Source organism: Watersipora subatra, chromosome 2 (genome assembly GCF_963576615.1).
Source record: "Watersipora subatra chromosome 2, tzWatSuba1.1, whole genome shotgun sequence".
NCBI lineage: Eukaryota > Metazoa > Bryozoa > Gymnolaemata > Cheilostomatida > Watersiporidae > Watersipora > Watersipora subatra.
The window spans coordinates 2,993,064-3,013,692 of NC_088709.1; the positions used below are offsets into that span (position 1 = coordinate 2,993,064).

At 38.6% G+C, this 20,629-nt stretch overlaps 1 protein-coding gene across 1 annotated transcript in view; it reads right to left on the reverse strand.

The window, feature by feature from the left end:
• Nucleotides 1–20,629, reverse strand: part of LOC137386755 (plasma membrane calcium-transporting ATPase 2-like) — a 96,330-nt gene that overhangs the window by 41,607 nt on the left and 34,094 nt on the right. The window contains exons 4-5 of the mRNA XM_068072887.1: nt 20,390–20,626; nt 5,308–5,433 (exon numbers count right to left, since the gene is read on the reverse strand). Of these exons, the coding sequence (XP_067928988.1) occupies nt 5,308–5,433; nt 20,390–20,626 (363 nt within the window). The remainder of the gene's footprint in view (nt 1–5,307; nt 5,434–20,389; nt 20,627–20,629) is intronic.

A 20,629-nucleotide genomic window follows, 5' to 3' on the forward strand; every position in this document is an offset into this window, starting at 1 on the left:
TGTACATACAGACATGAAGAAGATGCTAGTGCTTGGTGATTCGGATGCAGCAAGTTATGAGATGCGTGAAAAGGCATGGAAGGCTGATGAGGAAATGAGGGAAGTCATGAAAGACTCATAACAGCAAGACTGAATTCGTTTGCGTTTCAAATCACCAAGCTAGTACATATTACCAGTGGCACAAAAGCCTCCATTGATTTAGCAGTGTAGCAGGATCTTGAAATGGCAAATGTGATGGGAGAGAAACAGCTTTCAGAATTTGTTCAGAAGAGGTTAAGCACCCAAGAGATTGATTTCAATGAATCCATCAAGTCAAATAAGCTCAAAACCTTTACCACATTACCATCAGCTAAAAAGAAATCAAAAGAAAAAGTCCTAGAGTGTTCGCACAGACCGTTTGAGAATATGTAGTGATCAGCCAACAGTGTAACTTGGATTTGAGAAAAGTGTTATCGTTCTCTCTTGGCAACATCAGCTGGACTCTGGCTAACTCTGATGGCGCTATATTGAAGACTGCTAAGTCGGCTCTGATGGCTGCTGTTGAGAAAGATGTTGATGATCAACCATCAATCTATGTTAATCAGAATCAGCTAACAGTCTTTGACGCTGTTGTGGTTGATGCTATGGTCGAAATTCAGACCCTGAAAGCTTCTCCAACTTTTGGCATGGTTGCAAGTCAGCTTTTGCAATGGATAGTTAGTATTGCAAGCGTGTATCACACGTCATGTGGATTTTGTTTGTTACACATACCCTGATATCAGCATTAAAAGAGGGGGGAGAAATTGTAGAAGTGTTAAAGGAAGGCAGAAGGTTGCTGTGTTCAGTCCGAACTAATCAGTGCCAAAATGGTCTGAATTTTTAACAGATGGCTCAAACAAGACTGCCCAAGTGAAACTTTTAAAGGATACATGGAGCAAGTCAACTGTGAAGCAGAAACTAGATCTTGTAACAGCTTTTTCTCAAGAATGCCACATGATCAGCTATGACCCTGATGGATCAATCGCTTTAAGCCAAATAGATAGTTTGACACCAGACCACGAGGAGGCAGACATGCGCAATTTATCACATATCGCAAAGATAATGGAAGACAAACCCAGCTCAAAAGTTCTAGACAAGTGCCAGGACACAGATGTTTTCCTAAGCTGTCTATCTCTAGTGGATGAGCTGCCATCACAGAAACTCATTTACTGCTGTGGTAAGGAGCAGTTGAGATATGTAAACATAGGCTGTCTGTCTACCGTCCTCACACCCGAACGGTGCAAAGCACCGCTCGGGCTCCATGCTCTAAGTGGATGCGACAGTGTAAGCGCATTCTATTTCAAAGGGAAGATAACTTTCTTCAAGCTGCTAAAGAACAATCCTGATTTCTGTAACACACTGAAATCATTGGAAACATATTTTGAAGTTGATGGTGCAATAAGAGAATCTATTGAAACATTCATATGCAGATTATATGGTGAATAGACAAATTCCATCAATGAATCACGGTATAAGGTCTTCTGCTCACCGTCTCGCACATCACAATCAAACCTACCACCTACACGAGATGAGTTAAATCTCCATATATCTAGGGCTGCCTATCAGGCCGCGATATGGAGAAGAGCTAAGCAAATCATCATGAATGCCTTATCCCCCTAGCAACATGGATGGTTTATGGATGGTGGAGAGCTTAAAGCTAGATGGATGACACAACAACCAGCACCTCCTGATGTGCTCATGGACATGTTTTGTCGATGCAAAACTGGGTGCCAGTCTCGTCGCTGTCAGTGCAACAATACAGATCTCAAGTGTACCGACATGTGCAGATGCAGCTGCTGTAGCAATAGAAATAAAGACGATGGAGATGAAAGTAGTGATGCAAAAGACTCAGATGACTGTGAATTAGAAGGTTAGTATTTGAGTAGTATTGTAACCAAAGGTGTGCTTCATGTTTGATTAGAATGCATATACATGTATGTCATACCGTATAAAAGACTGACTAATTGCGATTTCACTGCATAATAAAGTACACGGTTCAACATAATAAGCATTAATGAGGAATATATGTATACTAAAATATTATATATACAAGATCTGAGTCTTTAAAAATACTTTTCATTTTGTTTTGCAGATCTGTAATGATATAGGAGTTGCGGAATATCAAGGACAAACAGTAAAGCTGCCACAATATCAACCAAATTGGGAATACATAATATTATATAATACAATTCTAATATTATTCTAATATTTGAAGAAAAAATATTTTAGTGTTATCAGAAATGATTCCGATTTAGGCTATTGCTAATTATTTAGTATTTATATGCCATTTTCATTATCACATTGTTGGTAGAAGCACATGAAACATTACAGACATTTATTTAATTAAAATAATAATTAATTATATTGCTCAAAAATGAACAATCTGAGAGGTGTAGAAACCAGATATTTGAAATCAGCTTGAAATTCCGATCTAGATACCACTTTTATCACATAGCCCACCTTCAAAAGGAATAAATCACTTTTTTGACAGCTTTTTGATGCCCTCCTGCTCTACTAAATGAGAAGAAGTGAGAGTTGTTCGCTATTAACCAGTTTAATAATGTGAGCGAACAGCTTCTCGTGATGTTAGGCTATGACCCGCGTCTTACGCAAAGCAGTTAGGTATTTGCTCTCATATATAATAATTACTTATATTGGCAAGGTAGCAATTTTATTTCTGTAGTCTAGTGGGCAAGGTGTCAGACTGGCAAACGGCAGGCTCCGAGATCGAATCTACTTTGGTACAGAATATTTATTCAAAGATTTTAAGATCTATAGCTGGAAAACCGACATACTTTAAGATATATATATCTCAAAGTATGTCGGTTTTCCGGCTATAGATCTTATATATATATATATATATATATATATACATATATATACTAGCTGTGCCTCCCGGCGTTGCCCGAGTGTTAAAAATAAGCTTGTAAACTAAGCTAATTCTAAGCTAGTAATTTCAGTAAGCTAGTTGCATCAGCATTCCTGTAACAATGCATCAGCATTGTTGTCCAGCTACAGTTATTCTAACAATAGCTATAGCCGGAATGCAGACAGACATACGGACATACTTTGAGAAATATATATAAAATATAAATATAAATAATATATATACATGTATATATATTTATATATATATATATTTCTCAAAGTATGTCGTGTGTCGTATATATGTCAGTTTTCCATCTATAGAACTTAAAATGTTGGCATTGCATAATCTGAAGGATTTGAACTCACAACAGCTTTTTCATCGAACGGGGTTTCATCCAGATGCTCTACCACTGAGCTATAACACCATAGTAATCAGATAGGATTTCCTATAATATACAGCCTGGGCGTGCTAATTATTTTAGCCTTAGGTTTTCCACCAAAGATTTTGAGATTTGTTTGCCTCAGAGCTTGAACATACCTAAATTCGGTTCTCCGACTACACTAGAGCATGCGCATTGCAATTAGCAAAGCTCCGGAAACGCTTGGAAATGTATAAGCATCTTACGCTTCGTAAATTCTTTACGAAAAGGGAGAAACCATGTGGGACGACGCCTCCTTTACCGAAGAAATTTGCTAGGGAGTTAACCCTTCCAGTTGAGTTACCCTAAATTGTTTTGGAGGATGAGTTTCCTTTAAAGATGTAAAGTAAACAGGCCATAGCTGTTTATATTTTCTTTTTCCTACGATGTAACTATCTGTTGCATATTTATTAGTATTGTAGTTTAACCTTTAATGATTTGGATGTTTTAAAAGCCAAACGTACGAAATGTTTACTTTTGCTTTCTTTTTCCATCATCATAAATATAAAACATTTTATTAAAATTAAACACTATCTATATATACCCGTTTCAATTTATATGGTGGTATGCAGTATACAGTACATCTTATGGTATAAAATGTTGAAAACATACTTTACCGAAGTATATCTCCGAATTTACCCAAGTTTTTCTCATCTTGAAATGGATTAAAATGCACATAATTTTATTTTAATGAGAAAAATTGATTCTCTCGAAAAACTCGAAAAAAAAATTGATCTCGAAAAACTCGGTGAGCAACGCTAGAACAGTTCCGCTAGAATAGGTTGAACTGTACGTTATTAAAAGCTATACGTCGCTAAAAGTTATGAACTTTTAAATTTACAGTGGTTTCAAAACCTTTCCCTCATGATATGAAGTTTGCAAGTTACAATTGTTTGAAAAATTTTGAAAACCTTCAGAGTTGTTTTTATTTTGCTAAATGTTATTCATTTTGTTAATTATCGTTTTTTTAATAGCGATATAGTATAGTAACAAGCGCGATTTCCTTTCCTCAACAGCCGAATGTTTCGTTCGTTAAATGCGTGTTTCAAAAATTTTTCTATCAGTGCTCGCTTTGTGTATTAGCTTACACATCTAGCTTTCCTTCTAAACCTAGCCAATTAGTAATTCGTAATTCTTTTCACATTTTACAACAATCATTTGTATGATTAATGTAAGATTGTCTGTAAGATTTATCGTTAGTATCAGTTATTTCTCACTCTCTTATATTTACATACATTTACATACTTTGAGAAATATATATATAGGTAGGTTTACATTCTCTTATTACATTTATAAACTTTGTATAACTTTTAAAGTTTATAATACAAGTTTTTAAAGTTTGTTATGTTATCGTTTTTATTACAACTTGCATTTTTTTTAAATTATTTGAGTTTAATATCTGTTTGAAGTTTAACCATTATTCATTGTCCTATCACTGTTAAATATTATTATAGTTTCCAACCTTTATTATTAACATTAATTTTTCATTCAACCATTTTTGGCAGACATTGTTCTAATAAAATTTCAACCACAAAATACTACCATATTCTATCATATTTTTTTTATTAATCTGTCAAATACATGTATTCTCAGAAGTTACACATTGTCTAATACCTCCAAAGAAAATAACCTGTTCTGCACAAAACCATTCCCTCATGATATAAAGTTTGAAAGTTACAGTTGTTTGACAAAGTTTGAAAACTTTTACAGTTGTTTTTATTTTCTCTCCTAATTTATTTCAACTACAGAAAACACTTCTCTCATGATATGTAGTTTGAAAGTTAGAATGGTAAATGTTGTTATATGTTAAATACAAATTAATTTTCTGTCCAAAGACTGTTTTATTACCCAGACAACGCCGGGTGGTACAGCTAGTATATACATGTATATATATGCAATATTCAACCGCTCTGTGTCTATTGAACTTTGTAAGTAGTCCAATTGTTTTAGCCAACGTAATGCCCAAAAAGCCCTGTTAACCGTTTTCTCTAGTCTGCCGTACCTGACAAAAGCATGGGATCCCTTTCTACCCTCTTCTTCACCAGATCTGACTCGCCGGTCAGCGATGACTCATCAACCATAACATCATTGCTCTGTATAAGAATGCCGTCAGCGGGTAGAAGATCACCTGTAGTTTACATCGCTCACTTTAGTCTTAGAGAACAATCTTTTTGAAATGCGACAAGCATAAATATAAGTCTGAAAAGAAGACAACTCATTGTGTCAATGGGGTTCTAGTTTGCTATCACTTAGAACGGCTAAAAGACGGGTGATTTGATAAGTCAGCAGCGCTATGATCCTAAATAAAGTCTATCATGTTGAAGACACAAAACAAATAATCAGCCAGGTACAGAAACATCTAGCAATGATATTCTTGTCCCATTGTGATCAAGTTGATTTCACTAATTCGAACAAACTAGTGTTTGCTGGTTGAATGTATCCTTCTTTCATTGCAGATGAATTCTGAATGTCTTATAGCTTAATGTTCCACGTTAATATGGCAATCAACAAAACGACCTTGTTCGAGTTTGGGTAGAACGGTTTTCAAGTTGTCGCTACATATTTCACTGCATCAAGTCGAGTGGTTATAATACATTAAGACTGCATTCATGTTTGCAACACTCCGAAAAGACAATTTGACAGGAGCAAAATCTACACACTGGCATGATGGTTAAGGAGCAGACAACTTTACTTTAATCCAGAGTAATTTCTTTGTGAAGAATATGGTAATCGTTTGTCAACCTTGTGCACAAGCAGTAACACAGGTCAAGGATAAACACAAAATATTGTCATTATAGTAACACGTATGTAGCCAACTATACACTCGAGTAACTCAAATATTCAGCGTTCAAACTACGCAATAAAACTGTGTCACCTCTTCTTGTTCGCGGTTGTTGAAGAAATTTGTTTAAAATAGCATATCTGCCGCTAAAACAGGTCTTGTAACCTGTATGATTAAGGGTGGGTGGTCATTTGACTAAGTTCTTTCCAGAAGTATAAATAAGGAGCCCAGTCTATCATGTGCCACTGTATATTAACATGAGCATTAGTATATCACTATTGTAATTCCTATAAAGTCAGCAAAGTGTAATATTAGATTCATGTTTGTTTTCAATTTTATCACGCTTACATGAATTCAAGTGTAAATACATGTTGTAAGTGTGGTCTTAAGTGTAAATACTACCAAAAGAGCACACGCAATTCTCCCAGTTTAGCTGCAATAAATTTACAAACACATCCCTGCCTCAGTTCACTGTTATATAAGCTTACATGAACCATCCCTGCCTCAGTTCACTGTTATATAAGCTTACATGAACACATCCCTGCCTCAGTTCACTGTTATATAAGCTTACATGAACACATCCCTGCCTCAGTTCACTGTTATATAAGCTTACATGAGCACATCCCTGCCTCAGTTCACTGTTATATAAGCTTACATGAGCACATCCCTGCCTCAGTTCACTGTTATATAAGCTTACATGAACACATCCCTGCCTCAGTTCACTGTTATATAAGCTTACATGAACACATCCCTGCCTCAGTTCACTGTTATATAAGCTTACATGAACACATCCCTGCCTCAGTTCACTGTTATATAAGCTTACATGAACACATCCCTGCCTCAGTTCACTGTTATATAAGCTTACATGAACACATCCCTGCCTCAGTTCACTGTTATATAAGCTTACATGAACACATCCCTGCCTCAGTTCACTGTTATATAAGCTTACATGAGCCATCGTGTACTTGCATTTAAAATGCAGTCGTCAGCATTGGGACAGCTTACTGCCCAAAGGGTTGACAAAGGGATGCAAATCCATTATTGGTTTTAGCATGAATCCAATCGTAAATAAGTCATTGCCGTTCGAAGTCATCAAGGTTCTCATGGTTACCTTTCTTACTAGCGGAGAGTATCCAAAAGTCAAAATAGCTAAGGGAGACAATCTCCACTTTTAAAGGGAATTAGAAGAAAAGAAAGCCATGTGCTATCTTTTTAAAACTACAGTTAAGGAACCAGACTGCAGGTTTTTGTGAGCCTGTGTAACTTGCAGTTTTTGTAATTTAAGCGAATGAATCGTAGCTATACATGTTGATACCGGGCAAGGGGCACCATGCCGGTACAGTTGTGGCTACACATCGGTGCTGGTCTTTCCTTAGTAATGCTTTATATATATATAGGTGTAAGTGAGTTGAATATAGGGTATATTCGCCATGCCTCCGTGATTATTTGCCACTACTTATAACAGCCTTGGGCAATTAGCCTTCAATTGATTACTAGACCCGCTGTAATTATGTGCTGTAATTATGTTTGCGAGTACAAACTAATATTTTTACGTGAGGCCAGAGTAGCGGGCACACTTGGGGCTATGACAAAATATCGCAATAAAAGGATTGGTTGTAAATATTGGATACTAATAGGATAAGTTCTGGAACAGCATCGCAATAAATATCATGTTTCTTGAAAGAATTGGCGTATGAGAGTGTTCAGCATTGCGTTCAGCATTGCGTTCAGCATTGCATTCAGCATTGTGCAATCTGACTGCATTGTGTATCCAGTTCTGTGTATCCAGTACTGTGTATCCAGTACAGTGTATCCAGTACAGTGTATCCAGTACAGTGTATCCAGTACTGTGTATCCAGTACTGTGTATCCAGTACTGTGTATCCAGTACTGTGTATCCAGTACAGTGTATCCAGGTCGGTGTATCCAGTTCTGTGTATCCAGTACTGTGTATCCAGTACAGTGTACCCAGTACTGTGTATCCAGTACTGTGTATCCAGTACTGTGTATCAGTACTGTGTATTCAGTACTGTGTATCCAGTACAGTGTACCCAGAACTGTGTATCCAGTACTGTGTATCCAGTACAGTGTACCCAGTACTGTGTATCCAGTAATGTGTATCCAGTACTGTGTATCCAGAACTGTGTATCCAGAACTGTGTATCCAGTACTGTGTATCCAGTACAGTGTACCCAGTACTGTGTATCCAGTAATGTGAATCCAGTACTGTGTATCCAGTACTGATGACTAGTGTGCTTAGAGTTGAGCCTGCATGTATGTGGTCAGTTAGGTGGTCTGTTATGTTGTAATCTATGTGGTCACCGCCATGTATGTGGTCAATTACGTGGCTGGTTATGTGGTCATTTATGTGGTCATTTATGTGGTCATTTATGTGGCCAGTTACATGGTCACCTATGTGAGCAGTTAGATGGTCACCTATGTGGTCAATTATGTGGCCAATTATGTGGTCAATTATGTGGTCAGTTATGTGATCAAGTAAGTGGTCAGTTACATGGTCACCTAGGTGGTCAATTTTATGGTTACCAATGTGGTCAAATATGTGGTCAGCTGTGGTCAATTATGTGTTCACCTATGTGGTCAGTCATGCGGTCACCTATGTGGTGGTTATTTATGTGGTCACCTATTTTCAGACTATAAAACTTGTGCTAAGCGAGCATGCAGCTAAAAGTTTATCATTATTTTTGCGAAAAGTTTTCCAAACAGTAACACGTAAAAGTTTTGCATTGCTAAAAAAATTTTTAGAGCGCTAATATCGACTAGTTCAGCAGTGTAGAAGAAGAGTTGATGGCAACAGATACTGTGGAAGGTATCGACTAGTTCAGCAGTGTAGAAGAAGAGTTGATGGCAACAGATACTGTGGAAGGTATCGACTAGTTCAGCAGTGTAGAAGAAGAGTTGATGGCAACAGATACTGTGGAAGGTATCGACTAGCTCAGCAGTGTAGAAGAAGAGTTGATGGCAACAGATACTGTGGAAGGTATCGACTAGTTCAGCAGTGTAGAAGAAGAGTTGATGGCAACAGATACTGTGGAAGGTATCGACTAGTTCAGCAGTGTAGAAGAAGAGCTGATGGCAACAGATACTGTGGAAGGTATCGACTAGTTCAGCAGTGTAGAAGAAGAGTTGATGGCAACAGATACTGTGGAAGGTATCGACTAGCTCAGCAGTGTAGAAGAAGAGTTGATGGCAACAGATACTGTGGAAGGTATCGACTAGTTCAGCAGTGTAGAAGAAGAGTTGATGGCAACAGATACTGTGGAAGGTATCGACTAGTTCAGCAGTGTAGAAGAAGAGCTGATGGCAACAGATACTGTGGAAGGTATCGACTAGTTCAGCAGTGTAGAAGAAGAGTTGATGGCAACAGATACTGTGGAAGGTATCGACTAGTTCAGCAGTGTAGAAGAAGAGTTGATGGCAACAGATACTGTGGAAGGTATCGACTAGTTCAGCAGTGTAGAAGAAGAGTTGATGGCAACAGATACTGTGGAAGGTATCGACTAGTTCAGCAGTGTAGAAGAAGAGTTGATGGCAACAGATACTGTGGAAGGTATCGACTAGTTCAGCAGTGTAGAAGAAGAGTTGATGGCAACAGATACTGTGGAAGGCATCGACTAGTTCAGCAGTGTAGAAGAAGAGTTGATGGCAACAGATACTGTGGAAGGTATCGACTAGCTCAGCAGTAGAAGAAGAGTTGATGGCAACAGATACTGTGGAAGGCATCGACTAGTTCAGCAGTGTAGAAGAAGAGTTGATGGCAACAGATACTGTGGAAGGTATTGACTAGTTCAGCAGTAGAAGAGTTGATGGCAACAGATACTGTGGAAGGTATCGACTAGTTCAGCAGTGTAGAAGAAGAGTTGATGGCAACAGATACTGTGGAAGGTATCGACTAGTTCAGCAGTGTAGAAGAAGAGTTGATGGCAACAGATACTGTGGAAGGTATCGACTAGTTCAGCAGTGTAGAAGAAGAGTTGATGGCAACAGATACTGTGGAAGGTATCGACTAGTTCAGCAGTGTAGAAGAAGAGTTGATGGCAACAGATACTGTGGAAGGTATCGACTAGTTCAGCAGTGTAGAAGAAGAGTTGATGGCAACAGATACTGTGGAAGGTATCGACTAGTTCAGCAGTGTAGAAGAAGAGTTGATGGCAACAGATACTGTGGAAGGTATCGACTAGCTCAGCAGTGTAGAAGAAGAGTTGATGGCAACAGATACTGTGGAAGGTATCGACTAGTTCAGCAGTGTAGAAGAAGAGTTGATGGCAACAGATACTGTGGAAGGTATCGACTAGCTCAGCAGTGTAGAAGAAGAGTTGATGGCAACAGATACTGTGGAAGGTATCGACTAGTTCAGCAGTGTAGAAGAAGAGTTGATGGCAACAGATACTGTGGAAGGTATCGACTAGTTCAGCAGTGTAGAAGAAGAGTTGATGGCAACAGATACTGTGGAAGGTATCGACTAGTTCAGCAGTGTAGAAGAAGAGTTGATGGCAACAGATACTGTGGAAGGTATCGACTAGCTCAGCAGTGTAGAAGAAGAGTTGATGGCAACAGATACTGTGGAAGGTATCGACTAGTTCAGCAGTGTAGAAGAAGAGTTGATGGCAACAGATACTGTGGAAGGTATCGACTAGTTCAGCAGTGTAGAAGAAGAGCTGATGGCAACAGATACTGTGGAAGGTATCGACTAGTTCAGCAGTGTAGAAGAAGAGTTGATGGCAACAGATACTGTGGAAGGTATCGACTAGCTCAGCAGTGTAGAAGAAGAGTTGATGGCAACAGATACTGTGGAAGGTATCGACTAGTTCAGCAGTGTAGAAGAAGAGTTGATGGCAACAGATACTGTGGAAGGTATCGACTAGTTCAGCAGTGTAGAAGAAGAGCTGATGGCAACAGATACTGTGGAAGGTATCGACTAGTTCAGCAGTGTAGAAGAAGAGTTGATGGCAACAGATACTGTGGAAGGTATCGACTAGTTCAGCAGTGTAGAAGAAGAGTTGATGGCAACAGATACTGTGGAAGGTATCGACTAGTTCAGCAGTGTAGAAGAAGAGTTGATGGCAACAGATACTGTGGAAGGTATCGACTAGTTCAGCAGTGTAGAAGAAGAGTTGATGGCAACAGATACTGTGGAAGGTATCGACTAGTTCAGCAGTGTAGAAGAAGAGTTGATGGCAACAGATACTGTGGAAGGCATCGACTAGTTCAGCAGTGTAGAAGAAGAGTTGATGGCAACAGATACTGTGGAAGGTATCGACTAGCTCAGCAGTAGAAGAAGAGTTGATGGCAACAGATACTGTGGAAGGCATCGACTAGTTCAGCAGTGTAGAAGAAGAGTTGATGGCAACAGATACTGTGGAAGGTATTGACTAGTTCAGCAGTAGAAGAGTTGATGGCAACAGATACTGTGGAAGGTATCGACTAGTTCAGCAGTGTAGAAGAAGAGTTGATGGCAACAGATACTGTGGAAGGTATCGACTAGTTCAGCAGTGTAGAAGAAGAGTTGATGGCAACAGATACTGTGGAAGGTATCGACTAGTTCAGCAGTGTAGAAGAAGAGTTGATGGCAACAGATACTGTGGAAGGTATCGACTAGTTCAGCAGTGTAGAAGAAGAGTTGATGGCAACAGATACTGTGGAAGGTATCGACTAGTTCAGCAGTGTAGAAGAAGAGTTGATGGCAACAGATACTGTGGAAGGTATCGACTAGTTCAGCAGTGTAGAAGAAGAGTTGATGGCAACAGATACTGTGGAAGGTATCGACTAGCTCAGCAGTGTAGAAGAAGAGTTGATGGCAACAGATACTGTGGAAGGTATCGACTAGTTCAGCAGTGTAGAAGAAGAGTTGATGGCAACAGATACTGTGGAAGGTATCGACTAGCTCAGCAGTGTAGAAGAAGAGTTGATGGCAACAGATACTGTGGAAGGTATCGACTAGTTCAGCAGTGTAGAAGAAGAGTTGATGGCAACAGATACTGTGGAAGGTATTGACTAGTTCAGCAGTAGAAGAGTTGATGGCAACAGATACTGTGGAAGGTATCGACTAGTTCAGCAGTGTAGAAGAAGAGTTGATGGCAACAGATACTGTGGAAGGTATCGACTAGTTCAGCAGTGTAGAAGAAGAGTTGATGGCAACAGATACTGTGGAAGGCATCGACTAGCTCAGCAGTGTAGAAGAAGAGTTGATGGCAACAGATACTGTGGAAGGTATCGACTAGTTCAGCAGTGTAGAAGAAGAGTTGATGGCAACAGATACTGTGGAAGGTATCGACTAGCTCAGCAGTGTAGAAGAAGAGTTGATGGCAACAGATACTGTGGAAGGTATCGACTAGTTCAGCAGTGTAGAAGAAGAGTTGATGGCAACAGATACTGTGGAAGGTATCGACTAGTTCAGCAGTGTAGAAGAAGAGTTGATGGCAACAGATACTGTGGAAGGTATCGACTAGCTCAGCAGTGTAGAAGAAGAGTTGATGGCAACAGATACTGTGGAAGGTATCGACTAGTTCAGCAGTGTAGAAGAAGAGTTGATGGCAACAGATACTGTGGAAGGTATCGACTAGTTCAGCAGTGTAGAAGAAGAGTTGATGGCAACAGATACTGTGGAAGGTATCGACTAGTTCAGCAGTGTAGAAGAAGAGTTGATGGCAACAGATACTGTGGAAGGTATCGACTAGCTCAGCAGTGTAGAAGAAGAGTTGATGGCAACAGATACTGTGGAAGGTATCGACTAGTTCAGCAGTGTAGAAGAAGAGTTGATGGCAACAGATACTGTGGAAGGTATCGACTAGCTCAGCAGTGTAGAAGAAGAGTTGATGGCAACAGATACTGTGGAAGGTATCGACTAGTTCAGCAGTGTAGAAGAAGAGTTGATGGCAACAGATACTGTGGAAGGTATCGACTAGTTCAGCAGTGTAGAAGAAGAGTTGATGGCAACAGATACTGTGGAAGGTATCGACTAGCTCAGCAGTGTAGAAGAAGAGTTGATGGCAACAGATACTGTGGAAGGTATCGACTAGTTCAGCAGTGTAGAAGAAGAGTTGATGGCAACAGATACTGTGGAAGGTATCGACTAGCTCAGCAGTGTAGAAGAAGAGTTGATGGCAACAGATACTGTGGAAGGTATCGACTAGTTCAGCAGTGTAGAAGAAGAGTTGATGGCAACAGATACTGTGGAAGGTATCGACTAGTTCAGCAGTGTAGAAGAAGAGTTGATGGCAACAGATACTGTGGAAGGTATCGACTAGCTCAGCAGTGTAGAAGAAGAGTTGATGGCAACAGATACTGTGGAAGGTATCGACTAGTTCAGCAGTGTAGAAGAAGAGTTGATGGCAACAGATACTGTGGAAGGTATCGACTAGCTCAGCAGTGTAGAAGAAGAGTTGATGGCAACAGATACTGTGGAAGGTATCGACTAGTTCAGCAGTGTAGAAGAAGAGTTGATGGCAACAGATACTGTGGAAGGTATCGACTAGTTCAGCAGTGTAGAAGAAGAGTTGATGGCAACAGATACTGTGGAAGGTATCGACTAGCTCAGCAGTGTAGAAGAAGAGTTGATGGCAACAGATACTGTGGAAGGTATTGAAAAGCCAGAAAATAAAATGGTTCCAAACAAAAGCAACAAACAGAACGTACCTGGCTGAACAAACGATGCAAATGTTTTTGTTTCAAGAATGTTAATTTTTGTTTATGCATGTATTATAAGTATGGTTTGTTCATGTCACTTGTTCTTGAATATATGTTTGTGGCATTTGATAGATTATTATTATACAACTTATAAATTTGTAGTTTTGTAGCATATTATTTGATAGCATCATCGCGGTACTCTGAATCAGCTCACGATGGATTGAAGCTCATAACTCCTCTTCTATTGCATGTAAAAAGCCAGTTTTGGTTTATGCTACGCCTCGCACTGAGCTGCCTGACCTTCCCACGGACGTGGGACATGGTCGTAAAGTCGGGTGGACGTATGTCGCATAGGTCGTAAGGCGGTAACCTATTGTGTCCTTGTTAATACATAAATAGTTGGTTGTATGATGCCAAGTTGTCATCATTATCATTCATAAGTGAATCGTAAATAAACCTTGGAAATGAGTAAAGTGAGAGTTGAGATTACAGTAGACGCTTCTACAATGTAAATAATCCGTTCCATGGACATTTAGTCGTAGAGATTTTACATTATACGAACAGTAAAACACATGTAAATTGCCTAATCTGTTCGAAGGTCTTTCCAAAAGCACCCTTTTGGTTATACAAAAAAGGAAAACCTAGACATAACTTTTTAATTTTGTTGGCTGCGTCGTAACTGCAATATTAATAGTTTGCATCGACAATTTTCTCATTTTTCTGATAAATCTCACCGGTTTTATAGACTATGACTTTACAATGTTAATTTTATTAATTATACAATAAGTTGATAGGGAACGCACATCTTCGACATCCATTTACAACAGTATTTTTAAACAGCAAAGTTTATTCGGCAAAGTAAAACTATAACAAATATTTTTAGTTGTCTAGAATAAAGGAGAACAGAAATCAATTTTTAATATTAAAAGAACATGTCTACCTGTCTGTCGTTTATCTGTACCCAGGGATCAAGATTATGAAAAAAGAGAACTTTCGGCGATACTCCGACTCGTGACAATCAGATTGGTAGACTGCCGCTGTATTTGAGTATTGTTGCTGTATTTATTTTATGACCTTCAAGTATTTATTAACAATTGTGCAGCTACTTATTCTCGGTTTTGTCGACACGTCTGACGATCTATCACGATGAACTAAAATGTCATGAAGTTGTATGAATAATAGACATAAGGCTATACCTACATCGGTTTTTCTCACAGCTGCAGGGAGATATGTTACCACTCAAATCAAATTTAAAAAGTTGCTCCGACGTGAAACAATGTTGCACAAATCAAAAACTTGGCATAAACTTTTTACGCTATTTAGAATTTACGTTATAAGAGGTATACATTATAGGAGCTTCTACTGTATTATAATCAACTTTTCAATCAATCACAAATGCATCAAGGCTCTTTTTACCGAAGTAGACCAACAACTTCGTAACAAAACACGACCCAATACTGAAACGTAGCTAACGGAGCTGCCACCGCGTTGGCTGCATAAGAGATGTATATCGTTATAAAAATATGTAGCCAGGCCAAGAAAATTATCGAAGGTGGCTAGCCTGGACACGAATACTAGCCTGGACACGAATACTAGCCTGGACACGAATACTAGCCTGGACACGAATACTAGCCTGGACACGAATACTAGCCTGGACACGAATACTAGCCTGGACACGAATACTAGCCTGGACACGAATACTAGCCCGGACACGAATACTAGCCCGGACACGAATACTAGCCTGGATATGAATACTAGCCTGGACATGAATACTAGCCTGGACATGAATACTAGCCCGGACACGAATACTAGCCTGGATATGAATACTAGCCTGGACACGAATACTAGCCTGGACATGAATACTAGCCTGGACATGAATACTAGCCTGGACATGAATACTAGCCTGGACACGAATACTAGCCTGGACATGAATACTAGCCTGGATATGAATACTAGCCTGGACACGAATACTAGCCTGGACATGAATACTAGCCTGGACATGAATACTAGCCTGGACACGAATACTAGCCTGGACATGAATACTAGCCTGGATATGAATACTAGCCCGGACACGAATACTAGCCCGGACACGAATACTAGCCCGGACATGAATACTAGCCTGGACACGAATACTAGCCCGGACACGAATACTAGCCCGGACACGAATACTAGCCTGGACATGAATACCAATTCATAAATTATGAATTAATCAAATAGAATTGTTACTAGTAAAATATACAAACAGAATACAGAATACAGAATACAATTACAGAATACAGAATACAATTACAGAATACAGAATACAATTACAGAATACAGAATACAATTAGCGTATAAACTAAAACCTCATGCTTCTAGCCTTCTACCAACATTCACAATTTAAGAAATACTGGAAGCCAATGAGCAAAGTGTATGTACATATACATATATACACATATGCAAACAATACATAATACCGTTCAAATGAGCTTTGAGGGCTCTAGGGCTAGCGTAATGAACTGTACGCATTGCCAACTAAGGCATAATTGACCTAGCATCAAGCTGTCTAATAGAATCAAGCCACTCTTAGAATTCATATCGAAAGGCATTTCCAATATAATAGCTAATATAATGTCAAGCTCCTCTAATTAATACTTTGGCACAATCACACAATCGGCTTATATCCTCGCCTTCCACATATGATAAAACTGAGAGCTAGTTGTTCCTATAGAGAAAAGAGCTGAAATTACCGACATATTATTGCTTCCGCCCTCCTTAAATATCTGTAAAGAATATTAAAAGCTGGTTTATATTCATAGAGAACAATTGACGCACAATTATACATAAACAAAGGTTTTTTATCAACTTCTTACCAAATTTTAACAAAAATGGCTTCCTTCATATTTAAAATGAAGATAGAAAACTGTGACTGGTAATAATTCACATTATGTGATCTTTTATGCTGTATCTTGTACATGACACTATAGTAGACACCCCTAGAATAATGCTGTATCTTGTACATGACACTACAGTAGACACCCCTAGAATAATGAATAATGCTGTATCTTGTACATGACACTATAGTAGACACCTCTAGAATAATGCTGTATCTTGTACATGACACTACAGCAGACACCCCTAGAATAATGAATAATACTGTATCTTGTACATGACACTATAGTAGACACCCCTAGAATAATGCTGTATCTTGTACATGACACTACAGTAGACACCCCTAGAATAATGCTGTATCTTGTACATGACACTACAGTAGACACCCCTAGAATAATGCTGTATCTTGTACATGACACTACAGTAGACACCCCTAGAATAATGAATAATCCCAAACTCACTCATTTGTTCCTTTCAAATAAAAAAAACTACACTTGACTTTTTTATTTACTGACTGTACAGTAACTGTGGTATTATTGGTTTGTATCAACAACTTTTCTCTTTTAATCCTTTTTCTCCTCAATTCAGGGTTCATGATTACGGTAAGTTTACATTAAGTTAAGGGAGCACACACTTTCAATGTCAACTTAAATCAATATTTTTCACTTTGTTTTTCAGACAGCATGGTATATGCTGTAAAAAAATATAATACAAAATTAACTCCCCTTAACTTATTGACAACTTTTCTCCTTTTTTCTCTTTATTTACACTTAGTTTAGATTCCATGATTACCATAGTTATACATTAAGTTAGGTGCGCACCTTCAATCTCAATTAAAATCTTTTTTAATTTTTTTCTCCACATTAATGGCTATACTTAAAAAAAAATAAAGAATCGCACATGCTTGAAATAAATTAAAAAAATACATACACAATAGATACCCTATATGTTATTTTCTCTCCCAAGTGCCTTAAAAGAGTAAAGTCAGTAAACGAGACTTTTAAGGCTATCTTGGGGCTTGTTATTCCAAATGAATTTGGGAACTTGTACCAAATTGACACTTTGCGTTATGTGGAATTTCTAATGTAATACGTAGCAAAAACTACCTAAATTCTTTCTCACTATGTTTCCATGACGTGCATCATTCGCAATTTGAGCCAATACGCAAGTTAGCCGCATCATGGAGACGGCATGAATCCGCAAGCTAAGCGAGTTTTGCGATTCGCAAAACTTTATCAATTCATCATGCTTGCGAATAATGAAAACCGGCACTTGCGAATGATGCGCATTAAAATACCGCGCCAGCTATTCAATTTTTCAAATCAATCGAGTTTCACACATTTGCACCTAACGATCTAACACGTGCGTCGCTAATTATTAACTTATAGCATACAATTCCTTACCTTTTTCCAACAAGGCACTGGAGTCAATCCACATCATGCGAATGCCCATAGAAACACATAATTCGAACAGTAATACAACCTGAGTACACAACTCCAAATCCTCATGATGCACTCCACGTGAATATGCAGTGGAGTTTACATAAAAGGACGATTACGCTATAGGGACGTCTACTGCGTATACTGTTAAAGTTGTAAAACAGCTTTTCCAGTGAGTTAACTGGATACGTGTAGATAAACTGGGCAGCTTATTTCGGGGTTCAGTCGGCTTGTGGGCTGCGATGAGGTAGACTGGAGATTTGAATAAATTTTAAGGGAAGTTCAATTACTTATTTTAACAAAAACATTTCTAGGGTCTACATTCAACTGCTTGCTAGTGATTTGAACACAACTGAACTGCTATCGGCACATCTCATTCTTGAATAAATCGCTCTATGCTTTGCATAGGTTCAAATGAGAGACAGTACGAAGACATGTCAAAACGGCGGAAGGTCAGCTTCTTTACTTTTGTCAAGAAGTAAATATATGCTGATTAATTATTTAGTAATCATGTTACATTTGAATATACAAAGTCAATATAAAATTAGTTTCAATAGAAACTGAAGCAGAAGCCTTTTACAAACGAATATGGCGCTGATTAGTTCGCCAAACCGCCTTTTGAACTAAGGAGCAGCAACGCATACCACGCTTTCCTCACAAAAACTGGTTTATTACTAGTGTGCCCACTAGCCAGATTGCTGGTGAATTCAGTAGTTCCAGAACATTACTCCCCAAAACTGGCTTACTCCGGACTGCCATGCAGCAACAGGTGCAAGTAACTACATGTAAGTAGGCCTACTGTTTGACTCGGCACACATTTTTGTTATCCTGAACGCAGGTATGTCGGTGTCACATAGTATGATCGTTTTCTTACTGTAACACCCTGATGAGCCCCAAGTTATATTCTTATTTATAGTAGGTAGTAGCGGTGCTACCGCTAGTACTCTTATTGTAATAAAATTCTGGTAATCACTGCCCACTATGAAGCGTTGGTATATATTTAAACTTGGATTTTTAGATGATTGGGAAATGCTATACGTCAAAGGTATGGCTACACGCATTAACTAAATACATACCAATGCTACATACCAATGCTAATATACGACGCCGCCATGTTGACCAAAAGATTGACTAATGAGAGTTACGCTAAGTAGTGTGAAAGCCGTGTTGCCCTAGCTGGATTTTCCAGTCCGATTACTGTACTTTTCGGACTATAAACCGCACCCTATATAAGCCGCATCTGCTTTATTTTCCAAAAAATGATAATAAAACAATACATAGACCGCACCTTTGTATAGGCCGCAGAACTGAGGACGGTGCTTTTTAACACGGCAGCAACTTTCTGGTTTAAAACGGATCAGTGCGTAACGGCACTGTTTCGTATTAACCGCCACTTTTTAACCTAGTGCCTAACGGAACAGTACCGTTAGGCATTGTTTCGTATTTTCTTTCACCGCTACAGGCGCACTAACCAGAGATTCTGGTTAATGCACCCTAGCGGTGAAAGAAAAAGCCACAGAATAGCCTCAACCTTATATAAGCCGCATGGCTCAAATCATCAGAAAAAAGTAGCGGCTAATAGTCCGAAAAGTACGGTAATGAAGTATGGACAGGATCATTGTATCGGAACATACATGTAGATCATCAGCGATTTGTAATAGTAAGTGTCTGTTCCACTCTTTGTAATGCTATATTTTGTATTGTTAATATGTTTTGCTACTCGTTAACAATAAAAACAACCAACTACAAAAATACTTCAAGTTCTACTACAGTAATTAAACTATAAGAAGAAAAAACATTCAGTTACTAAAAAAGTATTTAAAATGTCTTATAAACAGTTCCAATCTATACTAGTGAATACAAACATTCTATAATTCAAATTCTATACTAGTGGCTTTCGTATATATGTTACTAGTAAGAATAATTATCTTTGTCCGTGTATGAATAGTTGCATGTGTGAACCCCTATTGAGCATGCATGGGAAATTAATATAATTTAGCTGCATTCATCATAACCAACTATTTCAGACAATTATGGGTGAGTCAGTTTTATCTTTACTGATGTGGGCCAAAGTGTTCGTCTCAAAAAGATGCGTTGGTTACACAGACAATGCATTTCATCTTGAAATGAATATAGAGCTTTTTATAGTGTATACAAATTGTGTGTATAGCTCTACATATGTATAGAGTGTGAGAGCTGTATTCCGCTCTCACACTTATAACTGCTAGTAAATATAATGTATATAGATATATGTATATATATTTATGTGCATGTATATTTATATATTTATAGAAATATGTCTATTTTTGAGTTATATATACTTATATACATATGTATATCTAGTACTCACCATACTTTACTTGGCAAATATCTCCAACAACAAGGTCACCGACGGGTATCTCCTGGGCTACGCCATGCCGGATGACTGCGAACTTGTGCTCACTCTCTATCTTATTCTGTAGACCCCTAAATTGCTTTTCCTTCTTCCAGTCATTAAATGCCGTCACGAATACAACCAAAATTACTGCCACGAGAATGGCGAGTCCTTCAATCCATGACGCACTCTCTCCCGCTTGGTGCACATCCTCTG